At 45.1% G+C, this 27,797-nt stretch overlaps 1 protein-coding gene across 2 annotated transcripts in view; it reads left to right on the forward strand.

Moving 5' to 3' along the window:
• Positions 1-27,797, forward strand: part of ICA1L (islet cell autoantigen 1 like) — a 370,063-nt gene that overhangs the window by 143,623 nt on the left and 198,643 nt on the right. For both annotated transcript variants that reach the window (XM_069226037.1, XM_069226039.1), the window contains exons 6-8: positions 355-480; positions 2,936-3,034; positions 5,921-5,997. In XM_069226037.1, coding sequence (XP_069082138.1) covers positions 355-480; positions 2,936-3,034; positions 5,921-5,997 — 302 coding nt within the window. The remainder of the gene's footprint in view (positions 1-354; positions 481-2,935; positions 3,035-5,920; positions 5,998-27,797) is intronic.

Below are 27,797 nucleotides of genomic sequence, written 5' to 3' on the forward strand. Positions count from 1 at the left end.
TGGATCTCTTTTTCTACATGCATTTTCGACATAATGACACCAGGATACAGTATTAAACCAACAGGAAAACACTCACCACAATACTCGTTAACCCATGAGAAGGATTTGGCATGACCCCTAAGGAGTATAAAGAAGTTTTCCAACTGATAATCCAGCAATTACTAAAAAGGCACTGTGGGTAAGAAGGGTAAAGGTTGGGGCTGCAAGTCTACGCAATACTAATTTCTGACTTTGTGAAAACCTTGAAATGTGATGCCCTTAAGTATGCATTGTTAATGATACAAACTCTTGTATTTCATTTGTATATTCACTTAAACTAACCATGATCTGTTTGGGGGAATTTGTGTTTTCTAGGTTCAGATGCAAGTGAAAAACACCAAATCTCTATTTGACAAATTAAAGATGGATGTGTGTCAGAAGGTGGACCTGCTTGGAGCTAGTCGATGTAATTTACTCTCTCACTCCCTTGGCACTTATCAGGTATCCATTCCTTCTTCATACTACAGTGCCTTCAAACATAAGGGTCATGTTTGAATGACAAGACTAAGGGCCTCATTATGACATTGGCGGTAAATGCCGCTGACTGCCACAGCGATGGCTGCCAACATACCGTCGCTGTGGCTACCAACTGCCCATCGAATTATGACCGTAGCCGGAATTCCGCCAGAAGGCTGGTGGAATTCCATCTACGGTCATGGTGGTGGACGGCGGTAAGGTGGCTCTGCAGCCAGCAGCAGCGCCACGCCAGCATAACACTGCCTACCATATCATGCCCCATGATACAGCCTGGCGGTATTTTGCTGGCAGGCGCTGCTGCTGGTAGCAGCGCTGTGTCCCGTCTCCTGCCGGAGGACCCCTTGGAAGCATTTAAGTCGGGTTCTCCGTCAGGAGGGGGGCAGTTGGAAGTGGTCGTGTGTGTGATACTGTGTTTGAATGCATGCATGCGTGTGCATGAGTGGGTGTGTGTGTACGTGCATGTTGTCGTGTGATTGCGTGTGTGCCTGGATGTATGTATGTTCGTGAGTGTGTATGAATGTATGCATGCGTGGGTGAGTGTGTGTATGCATGTGTATATGACTGTGTATGTATGTGCGTGTGTATGTGGGGGGGTTGGGAGGGGGAGGGGGGAGGGGGAAGGTTCTGGGGACGAGGACAGGGGAGACCCCTATCAGTGCCAGGGAAGGAATTCCCTGGCACTGATAGTGCCTACCACCATGGTTTCCGTGGCGGTATAGAAACCACGGAAACCATGGCAGTGGGCAGGGTCAAAATGCATGAGCGGCCTAGTGACGGCCTCCAGGCTGGAGACTGTAGTCGTTACAGCCGTGGCGGTCGGTGTGTTAACTTGGCGGTTTGGCTTTGGCCAAACCGCCAATGTCATAATAGTGGAGGTATGTACCGCCAGCCTGTTGGCAGTAATACCTTCACTATTGCACCGACCGCCGGGGTTATAATGACCCCCTAAATGTTGGGTGAAAGGTTTATTACTTAGTTGTGTGGTTGGTTATAGACAGAAGACCTGATTCACAAAGGGCCTTCGGACTCTTGGCGTAGGACCTGCAGATACGAGGGAGACTCCGCACTCAGGATGGCATCTCCTCAATGAGAATTCTCATTGCAGAGATTCCGCACTCAAGGCCATGAGTGTGGAGGACCTTTGTGAATCAGGCTCTCAGTTCTTAATGTGAGTCATAATGTGAGAAAGGTGACAAATCCTTCCCAAGTGAAACAAATTGTTTTGAGTTCCTTCAGCTCCTGGCGTGCATCATTGGGAATGTGAAAGAGCAAATCATAACCTTGATCCACCAGTTGCTCTGTTTTGAAGACTGCACCTCCTACTAAAAGGTGTGATGCATTTTATTTGAAGTAGCATCCTCTCTACTAAAAAGTCCATACATTGATCTCATCTTTATATAATGTGGTATTGAAAGGCTTTCAAGGAGGTAGGGAGATGAATTAAGTTGTCTTGGTGCCCCTTACTCTAGAACAGCGTTTTTTAAACTGTTGGTTGTGACCAGACGTTTTGTGGGCAGGGAAAGTCCTAGAAATTAATGAAGATGCCTTTAATTTCTGTGTTTATCTTGTCACATTTGCCAGTGCTTCAAAGACAAAGCTCAAACGTCAGATTGTCATCTGATAAACTGCTGCTTATTCTTTTAACATTGGCTTTTGCGTTTACTTTTCTTTCTCTGACTGCAAAGTGAGAGAAGTTTTGAAAGTGAATTATGTGATGATTTTGCTGGAGTCCAGGGAGTGTGAAAGGAAAGGGTGTAGGATGTTGTTTTTTTCAACAAACAACGATGAACTGTATACATTCAGCAATGAAGAAAGCAAGCATGAAGCTCATTTTAATGTAATTCTGAAGTATTTCAGAAACATACATGCTAATAGCACCAAAACAAATTAAGACACTTTACTTGGTGATGCACAAATGATAGATATTCGGGGAAACTCACTTTCTGCAAATTATTATTTGTGTGTTATACAGTTTTATCAGTAAAACTGCATGTCTGTACGAATTTAATGGCCATTTCAATAGAAAATGTGCTATCTGTAAATGACAATGCTTTACCCCATGATGCTTTAGTAATATAAAATAATTGCCTTCCTCGTGTCCAGTAAAGGTAGGTTGATCCCCAAAGATTGTCGTTCTAAAAATTGGGTATTGGTTCTATAAAGTTTTGGAAGCACTGCTCTATAATGTTTCTTCATCAGTAGCCAATTGCTGTGCCTCTGTCAAATAGAGATTTCATCATTAAAGTAGGAAGAGTGCTTCAAGCTGAACTAACCCTCTTATTGGAAGTCTATTTTTGATATCTCTACACATGCATATTTCTTTAAATTAGCAGCTTAACATCATATTGGTGTGATTGAGAAAAAATGTGATGTTGGACAGGTACTTATAATGTGTCATGATTCACCTTGTTCTTTACAGACTACACTTCTGCATTTCTGGGAAAAGACATCTAAGTTGATGTCTGAAATCCAGGAGGAGTTTAAAGAGTTCCAGCCCTTTGGATATGTTGCATTGAAGGTATAGTATCCAAATATTAGTGTTACTAATTGAGATATATTTGTTCTACTTGCCTCTTATTTGTCTGTCGTATTTTGTGTGTCTTCATTGTAATACTCTTGCATCATTTTAGTCCACAGTTGTTCAATTCATCTATTGCTTTTATCTTTGCACATACTTTTTCATGGCGATAGGAAAGATGTCACCTAGGGTGCATATTCATGCAGATACTTATAAAATAAATGAGCCAACACCTCTGGATGGTCAGTTGAACACAACATAGACAACCCAAGTTCCATAGATAGGAATCATGCTTTTCCTGGTGGCTATGCTACAACAGTAGTAACGATGTAATTAATTAATATAAAATAAGCAGATCAGTTTGGTGATGTGCATGATTTTATATTTGTCATCCCAGCTAATCTATTTCTGAGGGTAAAATATGGGCTAGTTTTTGACAGAATTCACTCCAGCAGTTATGTGGAATCCAGAAACATACTTGATTTATTTTGTATTTGTATTTTTCATTATATGCAACAGAAACACAACATTAAGCTGGCAGCTAACATCGCAGTACATACCATCAGAGACTTAAGACAATGTAGGTGATAGGGTGTGCGCACACGTGGATTCAGTACCTTCAGTCATGAATATTTTACTATGTTGCTTTCAATCCCGCTTTCATGGTGTTAGTGGCACAGATCCCTGCTTTCTTAGCAAATAGGTTGTTAAAGGGGTCCATATATTTTTAGGATGGGACGCCTTGGGCAGTTCCTCTGCATAATCTTCAAAAACATCTTGGCAATAAGTCACTTCTTTCAGCCACTTTGCATATGTAGGGTATGATCGTTTTCCCCAATGCATGGCCACTTGTTGTTTGGCCAGCTGCAGTGCTATGGCTGTGAATCAACATGCCACTGGCTGCAATGACCTCACCATGCCCAGCAGACACATCTGACTCGTACATTGCATTGGTTCCATAATTCTGTCGCACAGGGTATCTACCACTTCCACCCAGAACTCCCATATCTGGGGGCATTCCCACGCCAAGTGTATGAATCCCGCCCCTGTCAACCCGCAGCAAGCACACATTGTGTGTCCACCCGCAGTCCACACTGTTGCATTTTAAGTGGCTTGTAATACATCTGGTGCAAATATCTGTAGTGAATGATGCACAGGTTGCAGTTAGAGGTGAGATAGCTAATGAGTGAGCAGCAGTATTTCCAGTCACCTTGCGTCAGGGGGTGGGGAGGTCAGCATTCCAGCGTGCCAGTGTTTTGTCGGTCGACAATGGTGCGTCAGTCTTGTGGCTGCATATAATTTGGTGACTAAGTGTCTCCTATCTGGGCTCATAAGTATGGTCTGAAGTGCTCCCGGCACTGGTGGCTCAGCCGGGAATGTGTAGTTATAGTGCTCTTATGGCATGCGTGAGGCAGTGATAATAAAAATTAAAAAGTGACGTGGCGTTGTATATGTGCTGCAAATTCGCCAGGCCCACAAAGGTCCCACTCAAGTACATATCTCACATGGTGACAATTCCTGCTGATTTCAACTGTTAGTGCTCCTGTCTCATGTGTGACCAACAAAACTCTAAAGGTAATGCCAGGGTATACAAGGGCAGTCGTCTCACCCGCGCCCCCAGTGCATGCCAGGCCATGATTGTGCATTCTACTGTGCTAATCTCTGTGTGAGGCGTATCCCTACATGTTCGTGGCAGCACGTCACAGCCTATGGTGTACTTCTTCCGCTTCAACAGCCAAATTCAGTATTTATTCGGACGGGCCGTACCAATAGTGTGCATGTTGCGCTTGCGCGCATAAGTAATATAATTGTAGATCTGTCACTGTGAAGCCGCCTTTTTCGTGCAGCAACGTCAGGGTTTGCCATCTCAGTCATGACTGATTCCCTGCCTATATTAGTTTAATCTTAAAGCATTCTTATGTTATGAGAGGTTGTGAACATGTACCTTGTAGATGCATGTAATCTTAAAATAATAATGTTAACCATTTCTAAAGAGCTGGTATTTTGGGCATTAGTAATAGGACACTTTTATTTCACTCCAGTTGAGTTGACCAAACAGAATTTGAACCAGAGACCTGCAGGTTATTTATCTCTAGATTGGGGGCTTCCCCCACCAGAGTATCTCACTGAAAAGCCCTGAGCATCACTTATTGTTGGCTAGCCCTGATAGTTTTAGTTGTGTTTCTCTAAAAACACAGAAGGATGAGTCATGACCCACATTCACCGAAATACTTTATTTTTGTACAAATGGGAGCACATTAAAAACTTGAATACCCGTCACCCAAAATTATTTTCCTCTCATCTTCCAATTCTATGTGCTGCAGACCACACTCTAACTCCGCCAAAGCTATGTTGGATGTCTCTCTAGCTCTTTGTGCACGTCTCCTGATCTGGGGATTAATTAGCCCCATGACTTTGTCAGACAATCAGTTTTTTTAGTTAGGTGAAAGAACCTGGGTTCATTCATGCCATGACATTACGTGGCATACTTCCCTTCCCTCATTACATCCAGCTTCAGACGGAAACTACATCTGTTTGTAACTACATATCCCCTTGTTAGTTTTGCCAGTTTTTCTTCTAACTGTTTTCATGCTGTGGCTTAAAGAAAGTCCATTTCCTTTTATGTCTTTCACTTGAAGAACTTTGTAGCATGCATCACTGTTCAACTATTCTTTTCTTTGTCACAGTATGACGTTTTCTCTTTAAGGTTCAGTGAAAATTATCAAGATTTTGCTTGCATCTCTGGTCATTTGTTTCCTCTACTTTCCATAGAATAGTAAGGTTTAATATGGTATAGGGTGATGAATAATGATGGTGTAGCGTGTGGATGGGCAATGTAGTTCTGATTCTCCCCATTAATCATTAGATTTATTTCCTTATTTGCAGCACCTGCATGAGCAACAGAACTCTTCCACTGAGCAACTGAGAGAGGGGGAAGTGGTGGAGGATGCCAATTGGGACAGGTAAACAGCTGGAGAAAACAAACAGGGGTTTCTTAGTTTTGAGACTCTAAGTGAGTTTGCTGTTGTTGAGGGCAAAATGTTTAATAGACCCTATCCCTGTACAATTTCATCATCATCTGAAATGTTGAGTCACTAGGCTTGCTATTCCATAAATCCTTTCCTGCCTTTAAGATTCTTGGTGAGCATGTTATGTAGCGCTTTTTCAGTTGATAGAATCATAACCACCGCTTACTTTGCTGGTGTTGTACCCTATCCGTAATTTTTGGTGAGCAAGACTAGGGGCCTGATTTAGATATTAGCGGATGGGTTACTCTGTCACACCCGTGACGAATATCCTGTCTGACGAAATCTAAATCCCTAAAATAATGGGATTGAGATTTCAGCAAACGGGATATCCATCATCGTTGCCCATACGCCAATATCTAAATCAAGCCCTTATTGTTAGACCTAGAGCAAGAAAAGCCGAAAATGGAGAAAGAAGATAAAATTGAGAAAATAGTGTAAATTGAGAAAGCGGGGAATAAACCGTTTCAAGAGTAAGAAAGAAACAGTATGTGTTGTGAGGTGGAAGAAAAGGACACTATTTTGAAAAAAACAACAGACAACCCTGGCCTTTGCACCACTGGAGGTAGGCTCCTAAGGACAATTTTTGGCCCCCGTGTGCCAGTAGCAGGAGTATTGGTGGTGGTGGTAGTAGTAGTAGCTATAGTAATAATAATAATTTTACAAAATAAGTACTGCTTTTGACAGATCTAAGTATACATGAATCACCTTGAACTTACAGACTGGTACTTCTCCATTGAGTACCACCACATCAACAAATAACATCTACTTTCATAAAAACGAAATGAAACCTAAAAGTTACACTAAGGGCCTGATTCTAACTTTGGAGGACGGTGTTAAACCGTCCCAAAAGTGGCGGATATACCACCTACCGTATTACGAGTCCATTATATCCTATGGAACTCGTAATACGGTAGGTGGTATATCCGCCACTTTTGGGACGGTTTAACACCGTCCTCCAAAGTTAGAATCAGGCCCTAAATCTATTAAATGCCTGACCGGAGTCTAAGATGACTGCACTGTGCTCGCGCCCTTAGCCAAAGTCCTCCTTCGCTAATTGATTGAGGCTTTCACAGGTATATAGGTGACCGATGGGAGTGGCTTCCTAACTGAGATATAATTTTAAGGCTCTGGGCCAAGTGTCCCCTGTGGAGCTTGAGCCTGCTGATCTGACATGGTGAAGAGGAGAGTCCCTTACCTACTCTCTTGGCTGGCAGGGGGTGAGCGCCACAGGTACATCTTCCTACCGTGCTGTTGGTCAACTGGTTAGCCCACAGCTGGAGGCTCCAGAGAATCCTGAGGGGTCAGGAGACCAGGGGAAGAGGCCTATTACCACTTTGTCCGCAGAAGGAGCACTTTCCTGGTGGGCATAGAAGCTCACTTGATCCACAACCTAGCTGCTCAGTGCAAAGACCCTTATGCTATGAAAGAATAGCCAGACAGATATCTGGATGCAAATGGGAGTGAGCTCTACTTGCTTGGTTTATACTAGATGTCCCACCAGGGCTTGTAGGGAGAACACAGAGGCAGGGAGCACCATGATGCTAGATCTAGGCAGCACAGTAGAGAGAAATGTTTCTGAGAGCAGCTATAAGGCAGACCCCAAGTATTGCTTAGCTCCATTTCTTCCGTATCTAAACCTGAGACAATGACATGAAAGTGACTAAGACGAAACAGGTGCAGTTAAAAGGATAACTGCATCAGTGGGATTTCCACCCAGGCTCAATGTGACCTGTCTGGATCCTTCCTAGAAAGCTTGAAGGAGGACTGTGGGGATCATTAACCATGGAACAGTGTTTATTTGTTTTTCAAGCAATGGTTGGGCACTGAGGGCTGGGATTTACATTCTTGGTGGGCTACGAGCAGTTTTATTATATAGTCTATGACCGAGGCGAGGCTGTGGATTGAGGTGGCTAATATAGCACTGATATTGTTCTTAAAGTGTATATTTTGTCTCTTTGCTTCTGTTTCCTCATTTGGACCTGTTGAGATACTGAGGAGTAATATACTAGGGGATTATTGTCAGTGTTTGGTTATGGAATTATGTTAATGACTTAATTGTGTCAGGGAAGCAGAGGTCATAAGTTGTGACATGCCTTATTCTATTATAGCTTTGCTGCTATTGTTTCCAATGTTAAATTATGTTGAGTGTTAATAAGAAAAGACTTAGGGCCTCGCTATGAGTTTGGTGGTCCCACCAGGGGACTGCCAAACTCACAGGGAAGACGCCACTGCCATAACGGTGACGTTCCACCGAGCTCATTATAATGTTTCCACTAAGATGACTGGCGGAACATTGTAATATGCGTTCCCGCCAGGCTGACCAGCAGGAACAGTGTTAGGATATTGATCTCGACTCCTTTAAGGGAGGCGAGGCCACTATTCCAACGGTGCTGGCCAGGGAGACCCCTGCACTGCCTATGCCACAGGCATAGGCATGGGCAGTACAGGGACTCTCCTGTGGCCCCAGGCACTGGCTTTCTGTGAAAAGGCTGGCGGGAAGAGAAGTGGTAATCAGCCAGGCGGCATTGAGTTCAGTGTCACCCTGGCTGGTTACAAGCCTGACCACCGCCATGTCATCGGGAACCACGTTCCCAGCGGAGATGGTGGTCCCCTGGTGGGTCTGCCCTCCAGGGTTGTAATTGGGTGGTCGGACCGCCAAAGTTGCGGCGGTCTGACCGCCAACGCGAGTGTGACGGTCCGTGGACCACCATACTCTTAACGAGGCCCTTAATCTTACAAACAGTTAAATGCCAGATAAAGACGGCATGCACTATATTAATCATTTAAAAGGTATAGCCACAACTGGGGCCATTTTACTTTTTTCACAAGCCTTAGAAGTATTTTTAAGCAACAGTAAGATTTAATATTTGTTTTATAATTTCTGTAGCTGCTAAGATCGTTAGTGGCTGATATCTGGCTTGGTCTACTAGTCACAGTTTGAATCCTGGCAAGACCAGGGCATCATTTCTTCTCTATGAGTTTGATAAGTATACCTTCATTTAGAAAAGCATTTTCATGTTTGATTTACAGTGCCCAGAAATGTCAAAAGCTGTGATTTGGAGTGCTATATCGAAAGAAATTATTACTACTACCACGCGATATGCAGATAATACAAAGCATATGCCCTCATTGTGTAACAGTACCTACAATAGTAACACTTGACATTTATCAATGTGATTTAAAAATATTGAACCGTAATTCAGTATATTTTTTTCAAAAAGAACAAACTTATTTAAGGCATTTTCAGACATAAATAGGGAATAGTTTTTGTAATTATAAATTCTGATTGAAAGTACTGCATCTTTCATGTCTCAAATGTCCATTGTTCACAAGTCTTTGGAAACCAAATAATTGATTGATTATATATGCACAAAAGACAAAAAGAAGAGAGTTGAAAATAATGTTAAAGCAAAAATGTAATTGTGTTATAAGTGGGGAAGTTCTAATCATTTGGGAAATTCACTGTTGTGTGCTGGACATCATAAAGTACGTGCGAGTTATAAGAAAAAGGGTCATTTTGTAAAAGTGGGCAAGTCTAAATGGAAAAATGGCAAATCCAAAGTTGTGAGCAGTGTAAGTGAACAAGAAGTTGAACATAAGTCTTCAGACTCAAGTGTTGAAAGCGTTGTTTTGTGTGTTGAAGTTTCACAGAATCCACAGGGTGACAAAGCTGAAATTATGCATATGGATGTTATCACTATTAAAAGGCCATACTGTCAAGTATTGGCTGGCGGCGATGTTGATGTCAGCATAATGGCGGATTCTGGATCTCCTTTTACCCTAATTGGGGTGGAGGATTGGAAAAGTTTAGCAATGTGGAATTGAGAAAATCTATGATTAGACCTGTGTAGCATGTGGAGGGAAACACATTGAGGTACTTGGGGAATTTAATACCACTGTTTCCTTTAAGGGCAATTCCACATCTGCTGTTTTGTACTTGGCCAAGCATGGTTCATCATTGTTGGGATGGTTGGAACAACAGAATGTAGAAATTATGTTGGATCCTAACAGTCCTGAACAAGATTTTCTCAAACGAGAATGTTCAGGCGTGGGGGCAATGCAACTTTCTGAGTGGTAGATGAGGTTTCTGAAAGTTTTTACCGAGGTGCTTAGGAAATTAAAAGAATTCAAACACAAAATTCAGCTTGAATCGGGGGCAGAACTGGTAGTCCACAAAGGGAGAAGGGTACCATTTAAGGTCTGAGCAGAGTTATGGAAGGAACGTGTCAAATTACAACCTTGAGACTTTATTGAACCCATAGAGGGTTCAGAATGGTTATGTCCCATTGTTTTAGTACGCAAACCTAATGGCAATCTTCAAATGTGTGTTTACCTTAGAGATCTGAATTTTAAAATGTGGATGGACCGTCACTCACTTCCCAATATAAAGAAATGTTATCCTTGATTAAGAGTGCCAAACTTTTTTCCACACTCAATTTGGTTTCTTTGTAGCACCAAATAGTTTTGCATGAGGATTCCCTGGCATTTAACCTCATTTGTCACATCCAATGGAGTTTTTCATTTTAAGAGAATGCCCTCTGGATAAGAGCCTGCATCTGCTGTTCTCCAACGACTCATGGAAATGCTGTTCAAGGATGTGGAGGGAGTTGTATGTTTTCAAGATGGTGTGTTGGTGTATGGAAATGTCAAAACTAGCCATGACAGGAAATTAGCACTGGCATTAAATGTTCTAATACAAGATTAGTTACTCCTAGGGTGGACAAGTGCACATTTGGCCTATGTATGTTAAATTATTTAGGCCATAAATTATCAGCTGTTGTCATGGAACCAAAGGAGTTTTTGGTTAGAGACATTGTTGAGGCTCCTGTGTTTCACAAGGGAAAGATCAGCTGCAATTATTTATGGGACTGATGGAATTTTATTCCCGTTTTATAACACCTTGTGCATAAAGAACTTATGCAATGTGTCAATTATTGAAGAAAAACAAGAAGTTCATATGGAGTGGTGCACGTGAACAAGAGTTTGAGGACATAAAGAAAAGTATAGCAAATGCTGTTCCTCTCAAACGTTTTGATACTAGAGATCCAAGTATTGTAATAATGGATTCTAGTCAGGATAGTTAGTTTTAAAAAAGAAATGGAAGAGAAGAAGTGGTGGCATTTGCTAGCCGTAGTCTAAAGGGTGCAGAGGTGTTATATTAGATTGTAGAACGTGAAGCTTTAGGTTGCAGGTGGGGTGTCAGTCATTTTCGTTGTTATTTGTGAGGCACAGAGTTTGTGGTGAGAGTTTATAAGAAGCTTTTGATTGACATGTTTGCCACCAGAGGTGCTGGAAAAGCATCCCCTAGAATAGGTAAGTAGCAATATAGGATGCAGTAGTTCTGTTACAATATTGAGTACATTCCAGGAATAAAAAACATTATGGCAGATTGTTTATTGAGATTGTCTGTAAATTCTAATGAGGATCAGACTGTGAGTATCACAGAAGAAGAAGAAGAAATAGTGGTTAGTGAGTTGTCATGCATCACTAGTAATGCCATTTCAAAGTCAGAATCGTTAGTGGCTTTGAGTCAAGATATCACTTTGACAGAAGTAACAAAAGGTTGGCCCAGGGGAAAACTTAGTGATTCTTTGGTAGATGCTTTTTGAAAAATTGAGTCTGAATTGTCCATAGTTGATCGATTGATTTGCAGGTCTGATCCTTTGTTTGTTCCTGTGTCTTTGAAACCAAAGGTTGTGGCGTTTGCCCTTCAAAGGACATATTGGCATGACAGCCATGAAGAAAAATATACGAGATTTGTTTTGGTGGCCGGGAATGGACAAGGATGTTGAACAATTTGTGTGGCAGTGTAAGTCTTGTTTTGCAAGTGATAAGACTCCGGTCATCGTGCTTAGTCTGATAACAGCTGCTCCTGTTCTTGAGAAGGTGTGGTCCAAATTGGCCATCCACGTCATTGGTCCAGTGCGTATAAGCAATGGTCAGGTGAAATACAGCATTGTAGTGATTGATTGTTTTTCTAAGTGATTGGAAGCAGACGTTTGTAAATAATATCACTACTTCTGTAGTTAAGGATGTTTTGGAAAAAAAAACATTTCAGGGAATGGGTTTTGAATGAGATCCTTACTGATAATGGTCCTCACTTCATTTCTCAAGAGTTTGAAGTTTTCCTGTCTTGTTTGAGTGTCAGACATATCACTACTTCATTGTATCATCCAAGGATAATGGTTTAGTAGAACACTGCAACAGAGTGATTAAGGAAATCATACAGTTGTCTCTAGTGAATGGTTTGACCTGAGTGCAAGAAATAAGGAATTTAGTGGGGGCTGGTTGCACAGCACCTAATTTAGAGACTAAGGTTTCTCCTCTTGTGTTTTTGAAAGGAAGGTTGCCTGGATCAAAAATGAACTGATTATGAATGAAGAAGAAAATGATTTCAGATCAGGTGTTGCAGTGTGTGAGTGAATAACAGAAAGATGCTCGTAGAAGGTATTCTACTGTTTAAGGTAGAGTCCTCGATGTTAAGTAAATAGATTATGTGAGAGTGACAGCACCGTTCAAGGGAGAGAAGAAGTCATCTTGATATTCTGTGCCGAAGGAGGCTATTAGTGTAAATAAACATTCTGTAATTTTGGATGACAGGAGGTGCTGGAACAAGGATAAATTGTTGAATGTTCGAGAACAACATGATCCTGTGGTATTTGGACGGAGAGTTGATACAGTGCCTAATGTTAGTTTGAGAAGATCAGGCAGAACTTCAAGTCTTCCATTAAAGTTATAGGATTATGTGTTAAATCATTGTAGTAGTCCTTTGAATCCATCATGAACTCTATCCACTCCGGCGCCCCTTCGGACCCCTGCCCGCACTTCATCTTTAACAAAGCCGACAACATCATCGCCCGCACCTCCAGACCGTCATCAACTCTTCTTTTTCTTCTGCTACCTTCCCCGAATGCTGGAAACACGCCGAAGTCAACGCCCTACTAAAGAAACCTACGGCTGACCCGAGCGACCTGAAAAACTTCCGCCCCATCTCCCTTCTGCCTTTCCCAGCCAAAGTAATAGAGAAGACCGTCAACAAACAGCTGACCACCTTCCTGGAAGACAACAACCTGCTCGACCCCTCACAGACCGGATTCCGAACCAACCACAGCACTGAAACCGCCCTCATCTCAGTCACAGACGACATCAGAACCCTGATGGACACCGGTGAAACAGTCGCCCTCATTCTTCTCGACCTCTCGGCTGCCTTTGACACCGTCTGTCACCGCACCCTAATCACCCGCCTCCGCTCCACCAGGATCCAAGACCAGGCCCTGGACTGGATTGCCTCCTTCCTCGTAAACCGCTCCCAAAGAGTCTACCTCCCTCCGTTTCGCTCAGAACCCACTGAGATCATCTGCGGCGTACCTCAAGGCTCATCACTCAGCCCGACACTCTTCAATGTCTATATGAGCCCCCTCGTTAACATCGTACGCAAGCACAACATCATCATCATCACCTCCTACGCCGACGACACCCAACTTATACTCTCCCTCACCAAGGACCCCGCCAGCGCCAAGACCAACCTACAAGAGGGTATGAAGGACGTCGCAGATTGGATGAGGCTCAGCCGCCTAAAGCTGAACTCTGAAAAAACTGAAGTCCTCATCCTCGGCAACACCCCGTCCGCCTGGGACGACTCCTGGTGGCCCACGGCCCTCGGCACCGCACCGACCCCCGCAGACCACGCCCGCAACCTCGGCTTCATCTTGGACCCCCTTCTCACCATGACCAAGCAAGTCAACGCCGTGTCCTCCGCCTGCTTCCTCACCCTCCGCATGCTACGCAAGATCTTCCGCTGGATCCCCGCCGACACCAGAAAAACCGTGACCCACGCCCTCGTCACGAGCCGCCTGGACTACGGCAACACCCTCTACGCTGGGACCACCGCCAAACTCCAAAATCGCCTGCAACGCATTCAAAACGCCTCAGCCCGCCTCATCCTCGACGTACCCCGCAACAGCCACATCTCCGCACACCTGAGACACCTGCATTGGCTCCCAGTCAGCAAAAGGATCACCTTCCGACTTCTCACCCACGCACACAAAGCCCTCCACGACAAGGGACCGGAATACCTCAACAGACGGCTCAACTTCTACGTCCCCACCCGCCCCCTCCGCTCCTCTGGCCTCGCACTCGCCGCCGTCCCTCGCATCCGACGCTCCACGGCGGGTGGGAGATCTTTCTCCTTCCTGGCGGCCAAGACCTGGAACTCCCTCCCCACCAGCCTCAGGACCACCCAGGACCACTCCGCTTTCCGGAGACTCCTAAAGACCTGGCTGTTCGAGCAGCGATAACCACCCCCTTTGTCCCTAGCGCCTTGAGACCCGCACGGGTGAGTAGCGCGCTTTATAAATGCTAATGATTTGATTTGATTTGATTTGAAAAAAATAAATCTAGGAATATTTAAAAGTAATTTGATATTTTGTGGAATAATCTTTAAGCATGTTAAGTATGGGTTATTGTTAGTTTTCATTTCTAGTCTTTAAGTATGTTAGATATGAGTTATTGTTATTTATATATCTTATATGATGTTCATGTGGGGGGTAAGATGTGTTGATTTTTCTTATTGAATATTTCAAGCACCATTTTGGAATTAGAATGAGGGGGTGGATGAAAGGTTACTATTTGAATTGTCAGTTGCTCTATTTTCTAGCCGTAGTCGTGTACATTGAAGTTCATTAAACCTTATCTGGTTTAAACCTTCTCCTATATTGTGGCATCTTTTCAGATGGGAAAAGAAGGAGTAAGATTGGTCTGTAGTTGCTCAGTTCTTGCTGGTTTGATGAGAGTTTCTGCATTTTCCAGCTAAATGGGACAGTTCCATTAATGATGGAGGAGTTAATGATGATGGTGGTGAGGTTGGCGCTGATCAGTGTTCTTCCCAGGTTATAGATGTAGTGAGGACAGGGCTCTGTGGGGGACCCTGAGTTGATGGTCTGCATAATTCCGGTGGTGACTTCTGTGGTGAGTGGTTGCCAGTTTGGTGAGTGTTCCTGGTGGTGGGAGGTTGTGTGATAATGTATTTTATGGTGGGTTGGGGTCTGAAGTTGGGGTAGATCATGAGTATATTTCTGTGGAAGAAATCAGAGAGACCGTGGCACAGGTTCTGTGAGGGAATAATGTGGTGGGTGACTGCCGTTGGATTGGATAAATCTCCAATGATGTTGAACAGTTATTTGCCAGAGTTGGAGTGGGTACCTGTAGAGGTGTTATCTCGGCTGGCTCTCCATCTTCTTTCTCGTTGTTTGCAATAGTGATTGGAGTCTCTTAGGTTTTCTGTGTATCAGAATGCTTGAGTGCGAGTTCTTTTTTTGCTTGATTTTCTTCACAAGAGCGATGGTGTTTGCGCAGTTTGAGATCCAGTTATTGAAGGTGGTTAAGTCATTCTGTAGGTCACCTGTGAGGATAGACTGGTCCGATCTGAGGGTGTGGGTCCAGCCCCACCTCTGGGGTAAAGTGTGTGTGGTGGGTGAAATAGGAGTGGCGATGCAATCGAAGCGGAAGTGAGCGCATGAGAAGGGTCCTACAGTGCAATGTGGTGTGGAGTGGGGGCAGCAGTCGTGTTGGCGACTGGTGTTGCGTGCTAGCAAGTTGGATGAGGTGTAGTGATGGTGGTAGTGATCGGACAGACCAGGATCCGTTGCGCTGGGCATTGTCCAGGCGTGGATGGGCGCAGATGAACTTGCCTTTGGGACGCCCGCTGCACAGTCGTGCAGCAACCACCATTAAGTAGGTCCTAGGAATGGGACGAGTGCAGGATTGGCGCTATGGAGGGATGGTAATCCAAAGCAGGAGAAGGCACAAGGAAGAAATTGAGAGAACCAGGTAAGGAGAAGGTGGAGGTGGGGGTAGTCCCTGGAGAGAGGGGAGAAGCGGGGGAGAAAGGAGGATAAAAGCAGGCAAAGCAGTCAGCAGAAACAAGTCGAGGCAACAAGAAGGGTTAAAAAGACTAGAAAGAACACAAAAATGGGCACAGAAGACTGGACAGAGCAACAAAATGGGCACAAAAGACAAAGCACAGGTCAAAGAGGAGAAAGAGCACAAAAACAGGCACAAAAATCTACAGAGCAACAAAGCAGGCACAAAAGCCAGCAGAATGTGGTACAAGTGATGGAAGAAGAGCCAGAGTGTGAGAGGAGTGAGAGCAGACAGAGAAGGAGCGCAGCAAGGCAGGCCCTCGAGTTAGAAGGCCGGGTCTGAAATGGCCTAAGACTGATTCGAGGACCAGTGCAAGGGAAGTAGGAGCTGGGACTAGGTACCAGCTCAGTGGGGCCGCTCAGCGACTGCCATTAAGTAGGTCCTAGGAGGAGGAGGAGGGTGGGGCTAGGAAAGGGCAGGAATCAGTGCACCCACTCTTATATCCCTCAAACAAATGGTCGCCACATAAATTGTACCTGTACCCACTAATTGTATGTCTACATGGTTTCAATTCCGGGGTGTAGATGTAATCCATTAGCCTTCACAGCAACTTATCAATTCTACTGAATACGTTTAAAGGAGACGTGAGACTTTGGAGAAAGCTACTATTTTACCTATTGGGCTGGACAGCACGGTTTAAAATGATAGTGCTGCCAAAATTCATATGCATTCCTCCAAAATACCCTCTAATGTGTACCAGGTGTATTTATTAGGAAACTAGAGATAGAAGTTAGACTGATTTTATTCAACAGCAAACTTTCACGAATAATGTTAAGAAATTGACAAGGGTCATTTATGATAGGAAAATTGACCCCCTAAATATACAAAAGTAATACTGGTATGCCTGGCTGATGGAAGTGAAAGAATGGATGTTTTTCCCACAAGATGGACATTCCCTGAGGACTGAGTGACATGGCAAGAGACCAAGAGGATACCATATAGGATAAGAAAATGAAAACTCTGCTCACACACACGCAATTGGTATTGGAAACATTGAGGAAGACAAACAAATGCTTATGGTGGAAGGGGGTAATAACAATTGAAATACTACTGTGGGAGCATGATTTGCCAAGTGAATTAGGTAGCATATCGGGTTTTCAAAAAATAACTGTAGGAAAGTACCATCTTGCCTGGCATGTTACCCCCATATTTCACTGTATATATGTTGTTTTAGTCTATGTGTCACTGGGACCCTGCCAGGCAGGGCCCCAGTGCTCATAAGTATGTGCCCTGTATGTGTTCCCTGTGTGATGCCTAACTGTCTCACTGAGGCTCTGCTAACCAGAACCTCAGTGGTTATGCTCTCTCTGCTTTCCAAATTTGTCACTAGCAGGCTAGTGACTAAATTTACCAATTCACATTGGCATACTGGTACACCCATATAATTCCCTAGTATGTATATGGTACAGAGGTACCCAGGGTATTGGGGTTCCAGGAGATCCCTATGGGCTGCAGCATTTCTTTTGCCACCCATAGGGAGCTCTGACAATTCTTACACAGGCCTGCCAGTGCAGCCTGAGTGAAATAACGTCCACGTTATTTCACAGCCATTTACCACTGCACTTAAGTAACTTATAAGTCACCTATATGTCTAACCTTCACCTGGTGAAGGTTGGGTGAAAAGTTACTTAGTGTGTGGGCACCCTGGCACTAGCCAAGGTGCCCCCACATCGTTCAGGGCAAATTCCCCACACTTTGTGAGTGAGGGGACACCATTACACGCGTGCACTGTACATAGGTCACTACCTATGTACAGTGTCACAATGGTAACTCCGAACATGGCCATGTAACATGTCTAAGATCATGGAACTGTCACCCCAATGCCATTTTGGCATTGGGGGGACAATTCCATGATTCCCCGGGTTTCTAACACAGAACCCGGGTACTGCCAAACTGCCTTTCCGGGGTCTCCACTGCAGCTGCTGCTGCCAACCCCTCAGACAGGTTTCTGCCCTCCCGGGGTCCAGGCAGCCCTGGCCCAGGAAGGCAGAACAAAGAACTTCCTCAGAGAGAGGGTGTTACATCCTCTCCCTTTGGAAAAGGTGAGAAAAGCTGGGGAGGAGTAGCCTCCCCCAGCCCCTGGAAATGCTTTGATGGGCACAGATGCTGCCCATCTCTGCATAAGCCAGTCTACACCGGTTCAGGGATCCCCCAGCCCTGCTCTGGCGCGAAACTGGACAAAGGAAAGGGGAGTGACCACTCCCCTGACCTGCACCTCCCAGGGGAGGTGCCCAGAGCTCCTCCAGTGTGTCCCAGACCTCTGCCATCTTGGAAACAGAGGTGTTGGGGGCACACTGGACTGCTCTGAGTAGCCAGTGCCAGCAGGTGACGTCAGAGGCTCCTTCTGATAGGCTCTTACCTCTCTTGGTAGCCAATCCTCCTAACCTGGTAGCCAAACCTCCTTTTCTGGCTATTTAGGGTCTCTGCTTTGGGGAATTCTTCAGCTAACGAATGCAAGAGCTCATCAGAGTTCCTCTGCATCTCCCTCTTCACCTTCTGCCAAAGGATCCACCGCTGACTGCTCAGGACGCCTGCAAAACCGTAACAAAGTAGCAAGACGACTACTAGCAACCTTGTATCGCTTCATCCTGCCGGCTTTCTCGACTGTTTCCAGGTGGTGCATGCTCTGGGGGTAGCCTGCCTCCTCTTTGCACCAGGAGCTCTGAAGAAATCTCCTGTGGGTCGACGGAATCTTCCCCCTGCAACCGCAGGCACTAAAAGACTGCATCACTGGTCCTCTGGGTCCCCTCTCAGCATGACGAGCGTGGTCCCTGGAACTCAGCAACTCTGTCCAAGTGACTCCCACAGTCCAGTGACTCTTCAGTCCAAGTTTGGTGGCGGTAAGTCCTTGCCTCTCTATACGCTAGACTGCATTGCTGGGTACGGCGTGATTTGCAGCTGCTCCAGCTCCTGTGCACTCTTCCAGGATTTCCTTCGTGCACAGCCAAGCCTGGGTCCCCGACACTCTAACCTGCAGTGCACAACCTTCTGAGTTGTCCTCCGACGTCGTGGGACTCTCTTTTGTGACTTCGTATGGACTCCGGTTCACTCTTCTTCCAAGTGCCTGTTCAGGTACTTCTGCGGGTGCTGCCTGCTTCTGTGAGGGCTCCCTGACTTGCTGGGCGCCCCCTCTGTCTCCTCATCTAAGTGGCGACATCCTGGTCCCTCCTGGGCCACAGCAGCATCGAAAAACCTCTACCGCGACCCTTGCAGCTAGCAAGGCTTGTTTGCGGTCTTTCTGCGTGGGAACACCGCTGCAAGCCTCTTCACGACGTGGGACATCCATCCTCCAAAGGGGAAGTTCCTAGTCCTCTTCGTTCTTGCAGAACTCCAATCTTCTTCCAATAAGTGGCAGCTTTCTTGCACCCTCAGCTGCCATTTCCTGGGCTCCTGCCCACTCTCGACACTGTTGTGACTATTGGACTTGGTCCCCTTGTCTTACAGGTACTCGGGTCCGGAAATCCACTGTTGTTGCATTGCTGGTGTTTGTTCTTCCTGCAGAATCCCCCTATCACGACTTCTGTGTTCTCTGGGGGTAGTAGGTGCACTTTACACCTACCTTTCAGGGTCTTGGGGTGGGCTATTTTTCTAACCCTCACTGTTTTCTTACAGTCCCAGCGACCCTCTACAAGCTCACATAGGTTTGGGGTCCATTTGTGGTTCGCATTCCACTTTTGGAGTATATGGTTTGTGTTGGCCCTATACCTATGTGCTCCTATTGCATCTACTGTAACTTTACATTGCTTGCATTACTTCCTTTTGCTATTACCTGCATAATTTTGGTTTGTGTACATTTATCTTGTGTATATAACTTATCCTCATACTGAGGGTACTCACTGAGATACTTTTGGCATATTGTCATAAAAATAAAGTACCTTTATTTTTAGTACTTCTGTGTATTGTGTTTTCTTATGATATTGTGCAAATGACACCAGTGGTATAGTAGGAGCTTTACATGTCTCCTAGTTCAGCCTAAGCTGCTTTGCCATAGCTACCTTCTCTCAGCCTAAGCTGCTAGAAACACATCTTCTACACTAATAAGGGATGCCTTGGACCTGGCACAAGGTGTAAATACCTCTGGTACCCACTACAAGCCAGGCCAGCCTCCTACAATAACTTATTAGAATTCTGCAAGTTATAGTTACCTTATGGCATGAGCTATAATTACTTTAGATAACTCTATCTATAACAGGTGAATTTCTATGGTTTTGTTCGAGTAAATTCAGAGCCTAACTACAACGCCCCTATAATCTTTGATTTTTTTCAGTGAAAACAAAATGAGGCCAAGCCCTATAAGTACCCAATCTTAAACCGTGAACAGCCTTTGCCCGTGCACAGCAGGGGTTGCCCAGAAGGCCTGGCCTGCACCAGTCCGTGCAGCCAACCCCCCAACCACTCAAACCTACTCTGCACACAGCCCTTTGGCCGTGTGCGGTAGGAGTTGACCACAGCCTGTCTCTCTTGGTGTAATAATAAGTGTAAGAGGGTGTATCTGGGGGCGAGAGTGCGTGCATCAGTGTCTTAGTGGGTGCATCAGTGTCTGCGCAGGTCTGTGAGTGGGTGCATGAGGGTGTCAGTGGATCTGTGAGGGTCTGAGTGGGGCTGTGAGTGAGTGCACGAGGGTCTGGGTGGGTCGGTGAGTATCCGAGTGGGTGTGTGAGTAGGTGTGTACAGGTGAGTGGGTGTGTGAGTGGGAGAAAGATTAAAAAAGAGAGGGAGAAGAAGATAGAGAGGTTTTAGGCTTTTATTGGATGATATACTTAGAATGAGATATTTCTGCACAAATTGAAGAGAAAAATGTATTGGTCAATTAAAAACAGTAAGATCACCTTTAAGTATGAGCTTTAAACATTTGCAGTTGAAAATAAATTAAAGGAGGGAAATGACTAAGGATACACCAGTAGTCGAACCCTCAACTCTCGGTGTGAAGTTCTATGACCTTCACCATTAGGGCACAGCCTTTAAAAAAAAAATATATATATATATTGTGCCCTTTACGGGCCATCTGGGATCGCGGTGGGAGCCTCAAGGCCCCCACGGTCCCTGCTCATTTTTTAAAAATAATTATTTTTGGCTCTTTAAGGGCTATCTGTGACCAAAGGAGGAGCCTCCATGCCTCCCCGCTGTTCCATTGGTCCAGCAAGCAGGCAGCTGCTTTTAACAGCAGCTACCTGCCTGCTGGAGCAGTGTTTTCATCTGTCTTCCCTACACGCTTTTTCACGTGCAGGGAAGACAGATGAAAACTCCACTTTCTGACAACGGGACCTGTTCGAAAGATCCCATTGTCAGAAAGCAGAGTTATGTTTGCTGTGACTTAGCTGCAACTGTCAAAGCTGCAGCCAAGCCTCGGTAAACAGCTATGTCGTGGGGGTGGGCACCATGGGACATAGCAGGAGCTATCCCTGGGGGGTCCCCAGGGCAATTGGTGGCTCCTCAAGGGGGGGCCGCACTGCCCCCCTCCAATGTAAATAGCCCCAGGGAGGTGATGGTCAGCCAAGCAGAGCTGTACATTCTCCTGCACAAGCTCTTCATTATTTGTGAAGTCCTCACGGCCAGAGATATCTAAGCTTATTTTCCCTTTAATATCCCCAAAATTACTGAACAAATTTACACCAAATAAGCAAAAGCACAATGTGCGTACCGAAAGCTAGCTTTCTGTCAAATTTGGTGTAATTCCATCCAGTGATTCGGGCTGTAGGTCTAAAGGTCCTATGGGAATTAATATGGGAAAAACAACTTTTTTGAACCCGCCTCCCCTTTACTCGGGCCCCGCTTGAAGAATCACCCCAAAACTTTCTGTGTTGATTACGAATCACCAGGGCACTTATTTTGTAAAATTTCATGACGATTCGTCAAACGATCCCAAAGATAAAGGCAAGTCAAAAAATGCTTTTTCTATGGAAACATGGTGATAACTAGTGGCGATCGCCACTAGGTGTGATTATATATTACTCAATGGCCGTCGCCAGTAGGTAGTTATAGTTAAGTTCTAGTTTCCATAGGATCTACGTGTGGATCCATGGATCCCCAGATCCTCCAGTGGATCCGGAGACAGATTGGGGAAAAAAAAACATCCACTGCACCCAAATTTTCGGTGCATGCAGGAGGGTTGGCCACTGGGTCTGACCATTGGCGAGGCCCTTCGTGCAACCCCCACCACACACGGCCAAAATGTAATGTGCGTGCTAAAAAAAATAGAAATTCACTGAAAAAAAACAAAGGTTACAGGGACGTTATGGTTAGGTCCCGAATTTACTTGTACAAAACCATTGGAATTCAAGCAGTTATGGTTAACTCAAGTGACTATAACTCCCGCCCTTAGGTAACTATAACTCACGCCTTTGCCATGCACATCTAATTACTCCACATATTACATCATTGATTAAACCTTCTTTGGCATCTTGATATTATCACTGCAACATTTGCAATAACTTGCAATAACTTTATTGATGAGAAACCTGTGCATGGCAGGGGCGTAAGTTGTAGTTAACTTAGGATGTGAGTTATAGTTACGTGAGTTAAAAATTACTATAACTGCTGAATTTCAGTGGTTTTGTGCGATTAAGTTCAGAACCTAACTATAATGTCCCTTGTGTATCTATATATATATATAGATCTTAAATCCACTGGTTGAAGAACGGTCTAGAAGTAAGCGAATTAGCATCCTGTCATAATAGTCTGGGCGAAATCATTAGTGCGATCTATCAAGGACATAAGACTGTATCTCCGAGCATGTTGTCTAGTGGGTTACCCCAATTGAAGTGACTCATAAGCCCCTTGGCGCATATAATTTTATAAATGGCAAGATGCAATTTATCTGATCAACTTATTTAAGAGAACTGACTAACTTAGGGCTCCATTTTCCACTGATTGACTTCTAACTTTTGTAAACAGGACCTATTGTATGTAGTTTCTATGTCTTATCTTATGTACAAATCCGTCTTAGAATAGTTTATATGTTTTTAACAATTGATTCGTATTATTTTAGCATTTAGCTTCTTTTATAGGGCAAGATCCAGACACTATTTTAAGAGTCTTGTCTTAATTATTTATGAAACTTTTTATGTAGTTTTATGAACCCTTTTTTTATATAAGCAGTGTACTAATTGCTAATGTCTCTTTTTACCTGATGGTCTATGGTTTTTATCCTTCTGTATGTATGATTATTTTTTAATTTCTCAAATGGTCCAAACCTGGACCGAATAAACTATTGATATATATATATATATATATATATATATATATATATATATATTTGTGTGTGTATGTGTGTGTATATATATATATATATGTGTGTGTATGTATATATATGTTCGATGGCATGTGTAGCTGCAGATACACATGCTGTGCATTATCCTGCCATCTAGTGTTGGGCTCGGAGTGTTACAAGTTGTTTTTCTTCGAAGAAGTCTTTTCTAGTCTCGAGACCGAGGGACTCCTCGCTTTCGGCTCCATTGAGCATGGGCGTCGACTCCATCTTAGATTGTTTTTTTTCCGCCATCGGGTTTGGACGTGTTCCTCTGCGCTCCATGTTTCGGTTCAGAAAAGTTAGTTAACAATCGGAAAATTCGACGGTATTGTTTGCGCTCGGTATAGGGTTAGTGATAGCACATCGACACCGAAGAAAAGAAGAGCTCCGGCAGCCCTTCGGGGCTTCCACTTCTCGGCGGGGCCTGGTCGGCCCGACCGCGTGCGTCTTCAAGGCTCATGGAACGGACCCCATTCCGCTTCTGCCCCAAATGCCACGCTAAGTATCCTTATAGAGACCAACAATTGATCTGTAATTTGTGTTTGTCCCCCGAACACAAAGAGGATACGTGCGAGGCCTGTCGGGCATTTCGGTTGAAGAAGACGCTGCGGGACCGGAGAGCTCGAAGACTTCAAATGGCGTCGACACCGGCCGGACACACCGACGTCGAAGAAGAGGAGACATTCTCCATTCCAGATTCGGACGAGCCCGAGAGTGAGTAGCCGACGAGGCAACAAACTGTGAGTAAACCAGCCCGGCAAAAACTCACTCGAAAATCATGAAGGCCCAGGGGACGCCACCGCCGACAGGCCATGGCTTTACCCGAAAGCACGGTGACCAAGCATCGGCACCGAAAAAGGCCTCACAGCAGCCGAAGACATCCGACTCCGGTTGAGATACCGGCACTAAATATACTCGGCACCTCGAAATCGGCACCTCGAAATCCAAGAAGGTTTCTTCGGAGCTGAAAAAGACTGCTGAAAAGGTTTCGGTGCCGAAACACCCAGCCTCGGAGCCGAAACAAAGCTCCTATACGGACGAACAGGGCCTTTCCTCACAACTACAAGGCCACAGCTTTGAACAAGAACTGGGGATGGGAGAGCCGGACCATACCCAGAGGAGGCTCCATGTACAGAAAGACACAGGGAAAATAAGTACAAGATGAAGCGGAAGCTCGCATTCCATGAGGCAGAAATGCAGCCAAAAGCAAAAGTGGCTAAAGAAAAAACAACACCACAGTTTTCTCCACAGCCATCACCACCACCCTTACCACATCTGTCCCCAATAGCAACACCCCCAATGGTGCAGTCACCAACGCACACAGGGATGAGCCAAGATGACCCAGATGCATGGGATCTGTACGATGCACCAGTCTCTGAAAATAGTCCAGATTGCTACCCGGCAAGGCCATCACCACCAGAAGACAGCACTGCTTACATGCAGGTGGTTTCCAGGGCAGCTACTTTTCATAACGTAGCATTGCATTCAGAACCTATAGAAGATGACTTCTTATTCAATACTCTGTCATCAATACACAACCAATATCAGAGTTTGACAATGTTACCATGCATGTTAAAACACGCCAAACAGGTGTTTCAAGACCCAGTCAAGAGCAGAGCCATCACACCTAGGGTGGAAAAGAAATATAAACCTCCCCCTACGGACCCTGTGTACATTACGCAACAGCTGACTCCTGATTCAGTGGTAGTGGGAGCAGCCCGGAAAAGGGCAAACTCACAAACTTCTGGGGACGCACCACCACCCGACAAAGAAAGTCAGAAATTCAATGCTGCAGGCAAAAGGATGGCAGCACAGGCAGCCAATCAATGGCGAATTGCCAGTTCGCAGGCTCTATTGGCAAGATATGACAGGGCACATTGGGACGAAATGCAACATTTCATTGAACACCTTCCAAAAGAGTTCCAAAAGCGTGCCCAACAGATTGTAGAGGAGGGCCAAACCATCTCCAACAATCAAATAAGGTCGGCTATGGACTCAGTAGACACGGCGGCCAGAACAGTAAACACGGCGGTCACCATTTGGAGACACGCGTGGCTACGTACCTCCGGATTTAAGCCAGAGATCAAGCAGGCTGGGCTGAATATGCCTTTCAACGGACAACAATTGTTTGGGCCGGAGTTGGATTCAGCAATAGACAAACTAAAGAAAGACACTGACACGGCCAAAGCCATGGGCGCGCTCTACTCCCCACAGAGCAGAGGCACTTTTAGGAAGCCACACTTTAGAGGGGGGTTTCGGGCCCAAAGCACAGAGCCTTCGACCTCACAGGCCAGACCCACATACAAGGGCCAATATCAAAGAGGAGGCTTTCGGGGACAATATAGAGGTGGATAGTTCCCTAAAACAAGAGGGAAATTCCAAAGCGAAAAACCCCCACAAACTAAACAGTGACTCCAACATCACAAACCCCCAACACACAACACCAGTGGGGGGGGGAGACTCACACATTATTACCAGAATTGGAAACATATAACTACGGACTCGTGGGTCCTAGCCATTATCCAACATGGTTATTGCATAGAATTCCTACAAATACCACCAAATGTGCCTCCAAGAGTACACAACATGTCCAAACAGCACTTAGATCTGTTACAACTAGAAGTCCAAGCGTTGTTACAAAAAGAAGCAATAGAACTAGTACCCAACCATCAAAAAGGAACAGGTGTTTACTCCCTGTATTTTCTAATTCCAAAAAAGGACAAAACACTGAGACCCATATTAGACCTCAGAACACTAAGGGGGTCATTCTGAACCTGGCGGCCGGTGGCCGCCAGGGCCACCGACCACGGGAGCACCGCCAACAGGCTGGCGGTGCTCCCGAGGGCATTCTGACCGCGGCGGTTCAGCCGCGGTCAGAAAGGGTAAACCGCCGGTTTACCACTGCCTGTTGGAATCCTCCAAGGCGGCGCAGCTTGCTGCGCCGCCGAGGGGATTCTGACACCCCCTACCGCCATCCTGTTCCTGGCGGTTCGCGGGGCCCCTGGGGGCCCCGCTTGTATTTCACTGTCTGCTTTAGCAGTAGCACCCGTCGCACCTTCCTACTCCGCCGGCTCGATTACGAGCCGGCTTCATCGTGGGAAGGACGTTTTCCCCTGGGCTGGCGGGCGGCCTTTTGGAGGCCGCCCGCCAGCCCAGGGGAAACCTCAAAATACCCACCGCGGTCTTCAACACACAAAATACGTCATAGAAAGCCTTCACAAGCTAGGGTTCTCTATAAACTACCAAAAATCAAATCTACAACCGTGTCAAATACAACAATACTTAGGAGCAACAATCAACACACAAAAAGGGATTGCCACTCCAAGTCCACAAAGGGTACAAGCATTCCAAAATGTAATACCAAACATGCACCCAAACCAACACTATCAAGTGAGGTTTGTGATTAAACTTCTAGACATGATGTCTTCATGCATAGCCATTGTCCCAAACGCAAGACTACGCATGCGGCCCTTACAACAGTGCCTAGCAACACAATGGACACAAGCACAGGGTCAACTTCAAGATCTAGTGTTGATAGACCGCCAAACACACTCCTCGCTTCAATGGTGGAATCCTATAAATTTAAACCAAGGGCGGCCATTCCAAGACCCTGTGCCTCAATACGTGATCACAACAGATGCTTCCATGGTAGGGTGGGGAGCACACCTCAACCAACACAGCATCCAGGGACAATGGGACGCTCAACAAAGCAAACTTCATATAAATCATCTGGAACTACTTGCAGTATTTCTAGAATTGAAAGCATTTCAACCGTTAATAGCCCACAAACACATTCTTATCAAAACAGACAACATGACAACAATGTATTACCTAAACAAACAGGGAGGGACGCACTCATCACAGCTGTGTCTCTTAGCACAAAAGATTTGGCATTGGGCGATTCACAATCACATTCGCCTAATAGCAGAGTACATCCCAGGAATTCAAAACCAGTTAGCCGACAATCTCAGTCGAGATCACCAACAAACACACGAATGGGAAATTCATCCCCAGATACTACAAACTTACTTTCAAAGCTGGGGAACACCACAAATAGACCTATTCGCAACAAAAGAAAACTCAAAAAGCCAAAACTTTGCGGCCAGGTATCCACACCCTCACTCCAAGGGCAATGCGTTATGGATGAGTTGGTCAGGGATATTTGCTTACGCTTTTCCCCCTCTCCCACTCCTTCCGTATCTAGTAAACAAATTGAGTCAAAACAAACTCAAACTAATACTAATAGCACCAACTTGGGCTTGCCAGCCATGGTACACAACACTACTAGATCTGTCAGTAGTACCTCATATCAAACTACCAAACAGACCAGATCTGTTAACTCAACACAAACAACAGATCAGATACCCGAATCCAGCATCGCTCAATCTAGCAATCTGGCTCCTGAAATCTTTGGACATTTAGACCTTACACAAGAATGTATGGAGGTCATTAAACAAGCAAGAAAACCTACTACAAGACATTGTTACGCAAATAAATGGAAAAGATTCGTTTATTACTGCCATAATAATCAAATGCAACCACTACATGCGTCCGCAAAAAACAT

The sequence above is a fragment of the Pleurodeles waltl genome, chromosome 3_1 (assembly GCF_031143425.1).
Source record: "Pleurodeles waltl isolate 20211129_DDA chromosome 3_1, aPleWal1.hap1.20221129, whole genome shotgun sequence".
In the NCBI taxonomy this organism is placed as follows: Eukaryota; Metazoa; Chordata; class Amphibia; order Caudata; family Salamandridae; genus Pleurodeles; species Pleurodeles waltl.